Source organism: Condylura cristata, unplaced genomic scaffold, assembly GCF_000260355.1.
Source record: "Condylura cristata isolate star-nosed mole 26May11 unplaced genomic scaffold, ConCri1.0 scaffold00021, whole genome shotgun sequence".
NCBI lineage: Eukaryota > Metazoa > Chordata > Mammalia > Eulipotyphla > Talpidae > Condylura > Condylura cristata.
In genome coordinates this window covers 28,212,002-28,216,690 of record NW_004567122.1, presented here as the reverse complement: position 1 = coordinate 28,216,690, position 4,689 = coordinate 28,212,002, and the positions used below count along the sequence as shown (strand labels likewise).

The following is a 4,689-nucleotide window of genomic DNA, read 5'->3' as shown; positions in this document are numbered from 1 at the left end:
TGTGCAAAATGATGTAAAAATAAACTTTTGTAATAATTTAAAAAAATTAAACCTTAAAAAAAAAACCAAATTGGAAAAAAAAAATGGGAGCAACTAATATTTTTTCAGTCTTACAATTGAATAGGTGGAAATGGTATTTCATTGTTTGATTTATCTTTATTAAGAGCTTGAGTGCCTTTTCACATATGCTGCTTTAAGTTATTTACATTTCCTTTCATGTTAACTTCATAGATCTAGATCTTTTCCTTGTTGTATTGGAACTCTGTACTTAGGAATTAGTCTTTTGTGCTTTAGTAAATTTACTCTATTTTTTAATTATCTTCATGAGATTTTTAATTTTAATAATATGAATTTGTTGAGCTCTTTTTTAATTCTTAGGTTTCTGCTGTAACATTGTAAACAGCATTTTCCATTTTTTGTGTCTAGTGCTTTTTGTATATACCTTTAATCATCTAGAATTAATAATTAATTACCTCCTTCCTCCTGGCCCTAATAACCTCTAATCTACCTCCTATTTCTGGGTTTTCCTGTTGGGATTTCATACATCAATTAAACATTTGTTCATTGATGTATAGTTATCTATTGGCTTGTTGAAAAAGTATGACACATTTTTGCCTAGAAAAAATAGGACTTTTCCAACAACCCAATATTTGAGAACTTTTTTCAATTCTTTATGATGTATATCATGTGGGTCACATGGTAATTTTATGTTTAACTTTTTGAGGAACCAGCAGACTGATTTCCATAGTGGCTATACTATTTTACATTCCCACAGGCAGTGTGTGAACCTTCCAGTTTCTCCATGTCCTGGCCAACATTTGTTCTTCTCTGTTTTTGTTTTTATTATTTTAACCATGTTAGTAGATGTGAATCATGTATTGTTGCATTTCCCAAATTAATGATAATGTTGAGGGCCTCCTTGGTGACACAGGGGTTAGTCTTAGCTCTATCAAGCCATCATCAGACACTGTGGCTTGAGTTAGCTCTCCAACTAGTGAGGGAGCTAACCCCCAAGGCACAGCAGACCTCTCCTGCCTTGCCCACTGCTTACCTCAGCAGTATATTTCAGTAGATCTACCTGTTTTGCTCCAACTCTGACTCTGGTAAATCCTCTCAGCCCCTGCACCTCTAGTTTACACTCCAATTCTTTTATGCATAAATAAATAAAAATAAATCTTAAGAAAAAATGATGTTGAACATTTTTCATTTGCATATTAGCTGTTTGTATATTTCCTTTGGAGAAATGTCTCTTGAAATTTAGTTCCTTTGCCTATTTAAAGTGGTTTGGTTTTTTTGTTGAGTTATAGTTCTTTTTTTTTCTTTTTCTCTTATAAAAGTTTATTCTGAAATGTATGACAGACTCCAAGATACTTCATTCTAGCTATTGTCAACAAAAGATGTTATGGCAGGGAATTCAGATGCTTAAACAGGAATGAAATTAAGGATTGCCATTGCTTAAAGGACAAGGAAATGCTTATTTTTTGCCAAAGTTCTTAATTCCACCTGTAGTAAAGGGACCTTTCCCCATAACCTTCACTTTAAGTTTCTTCTGTTCATCTTTCTATTTCTGTTTGAATGTCTTATCTTTCTTGTCCATCAACTTAGGCTGCTTCAGGAGTTTCTTGCCCAGACCCTTGTAGGAGTTCTTTATATGTTGTAGATATTAAGCCCTCATCATTTATATGATTTGCAAACATTTTTTGCATTCTGTATATTGTCTTATCATTTTTTTATAATATCCTTTGATGTTTTAATTTTTTTTTAAGATTTATTTATTTGTGCATACAGAACTGGGGTATAGGCCAGAGGCTCAGGGGCGGTGAGAGGCTTCACCAGAGACAGAGTGGGGAGCAGAACAGGCAGATCTACGAAGTACACTGCTGAGGGGAGCAGCGGGCGGGTCAGGAGAGGTCTGCCACGCCATGTGGTCACCTCCGGGGTAGGCGGGAATCGAACTCATGCGGAAGTGGCTTTAGCTTCTTAGTGCTGTGCTTTAACCCGCTGCGCCACTAGGGAGGGCCTGATGTTTTAAATTTTAACGAAATTTAAAGGTCTGCTCCACCTTATGGGTTAGCTCCCTGGTTGGAGAGCTAACTCAAGCCACAGTGTCTGATGATGGCTTCATTGTGCTGAGATTTTAACCCCTGTGTCATCAGGGACGCCCTCAGCGTTAATTTGGGAAAATTAAAATCATCATTAATTTGGGAAATGCAAGCTAAAATCCTTCTCTGTACTCAGATTGTTATTGAGTTTTTTGGGTTGTGGGAACAATGAAATAATTGATTGTTGCCAGTGTCTTAATTTGCATCTTGTTTATTGTATACACTCAAGTTTTTTTAATTAAAATTTGCTAGTGTAATATAATTAGTTTATTTTCTAATATGATTTTCGTCTCATTTAAAAATAATAGCTCTCTGCTTTAAAAAATTGAATTTAAAACATTTGCATTAAAGATGGATTTACTATTACAACTAGGGTGCTTGCTAATCACTATATACTTTGGTGTAAGCCAAGGAGTAGAGTGGTTTAAAGTGTTTGACATTATTGCCAAAAGTAAAAAAGGGTAAAAAATGATGGGATCTTTGTCACAAATAATTAGATTTTTGTATCTATACTTCTATTTTTTGTGCTTTTGTATCATATAAAAGAATCCACTGCCAAATCCAGGGTCATATTTACCCCTGTGTCATCTTTAATTATTTAAACACCAATATTTAGGTTGTTAATTCATTTTTTAAAAAGAATTATTTATGCACACAAGAGCTGGAATATAGGCCAGAGGTGCGGGGGTGAAAGGATTCACCAAAGACATTGTGGGGAACAGACCAGGTGGATTGACTGAGTGGAACAGTAGAGACACAGGAGGTGACCAATTGGGTCATCTCCCTGGCTGGGGATGGAACTTGTGCTATAGTGACTGCAGATAGCTTCATAATGCTTTGCTATCATATATTGCACCACCAGGGAGGCCCCTGTGTGTTCATTTTTAATTAACATTTATATTAAGTATGAGGTTGGAATCCCATGTCATTCTTTTGCATGTAGAAGTCCAGTTCTTCCAGTACTATTTGTTGAAGAGACTATACCTTCCTCATTGAATAGACTGAGTACCACTGTGAAAAATATGTTAAGGACTTACTTCTGGACTCTAAATGCTAGTTCTACACTGTTGATTATTATAGCTTTGTAGAAGATTTTTGAAATCAAGAACAAAGTTGGAAAATATTTTTTTCATGGTTTTCTCTGTTAAAAGCCCCAGAAATTCCCCTTGAATTTGAGAACTATTTTTTCCTTTTCTGCAAAAATTACTGTTAAGAATTTTTGTTTATTTGTTTTAATATTTGACTGTTGGAATTGGGTTAAATTTGTTGTTTGCTTTGGGTATTACTAACTTCTTAATGTCTTCACAGTATTAAGTTGATCTACCCTTGAACATGAGTTGTCTTATCATTTATTTAGGTTTCTAAATTTCTTTCTGCAGTAATTTAAATTCACAGTATACAAATTAGTTAACTTATTCTTAAATATTTACTTTACAATGGTATTGTAAATGAAATGACCTATTAATTTCCTTTTTGGATTGTTGCTTGCTACCAAATAGAATTCTGCACATCTTTTTTGTGTGTTGCTCTTATAATTTACAACTTTGCTGAATTTATATATTACTTTTAATAGCTTTCTTTAAAAAAAAAAAAATCTGGGCCCTCCCTGGTGGTGCAACAGGTTAAAGCAAAGCACTATAAAGCTATCTGTTGCTACAGCAGGAGCTAAATTAGACCACTCCGTACCCACCTGTTGCTCCCCTTAGCAGTATGTGTTTCAGTATCCAACAGTTGTTAACCAAATGTACCCCAGTTCTTGTATACAAGAAGGCCAGAAGGGATTCACCAGAGACAGAGTGAGGAGCAGAACAGGTGGATCTACTGAAACACCGCTGAGGGGAGCAGTGGGGGAGACCCAAGAGGTCTGTACCCCAGGAGGGGAAACTCCCTGGCCAGTCTGATTTTACTTGTGCTCCTGTGGCTGGTGATTGCTTGATAGTGCTGTCTTTAACCCCTGCATCACCAGGGAGGCCCCAGTTTTAATAGCTTTCTGTGAATTCTTTGGGACTTCCTACATACAGGGTCATGTCATCTGTGAAAGGAGATAGTTTTACTTCCATTTTTTCGATTTGGATTTATGGTTAACAATCTTACATAATGTAAAACTTAGTGTTTCAATTTTTAATGTCATTTTTTGTTTTTAAAATGATCTTGAAAACTCTTTAAGCTTTCAATTGATGCAGTGTATATTGAAGAAAATATTTAAATGTTTATTAACTTAAGGATTCCCCCCATCCCTTTTTTCCTTAGATTTGGCTAGCTGATTGGTTGCTGAAAAATAATCCCAACAAACCTAAACTTTGTCACCATCCAGTTACAGAAGAACCGTAGTAAAATAAATTCTTCAAGGAACAGATCATGAACTATCTTATTATGAAAAACATACTTATATTTTTAAAAAATCGTACTTCCTAAAGGTTTAAGTAACTGCATGTGAAATAAATTATTTCTTAAAATCAGTTTTATAGGAATGTATTTTGTATAGCAGATAATATCTAATTTAAAATAGAGGTTTACTGTATGCTTTTTTTTTTTTTCACTTACAAGGTAATGTTCAGTAAACAGAATTAATTTGTATAAACTCTGT

The 4,689-nt window shown here is 34.6% G+C and overlaps 1 protein-coding gene across 1 annotated transcript in view; it reads left to right on the top strand.

Moving 5' to 3' along the window:
- The window catches only part of NME5 (NME/NM23 family member 5), an 18,982-nt gene extending 14,512 nt beyond the window's left edge, over positions 1-4,470 (top strand). Inside the window, exon 6 of the mRNA XM_004686762.2 lies at positions 4,353-4,470. Coding sequence (XP_004686819.1) covers positions 4,353-4,433 — 81 coding nt within the window. The 3' untranslated portion in view covers positions 4,434-4,470. The remainder of the gene's footprint in view (positions 1-4,352) is intronic.
- The last annotated feature ends 219 nt before the right edge of the window (positions 4,471-4,689 follow it).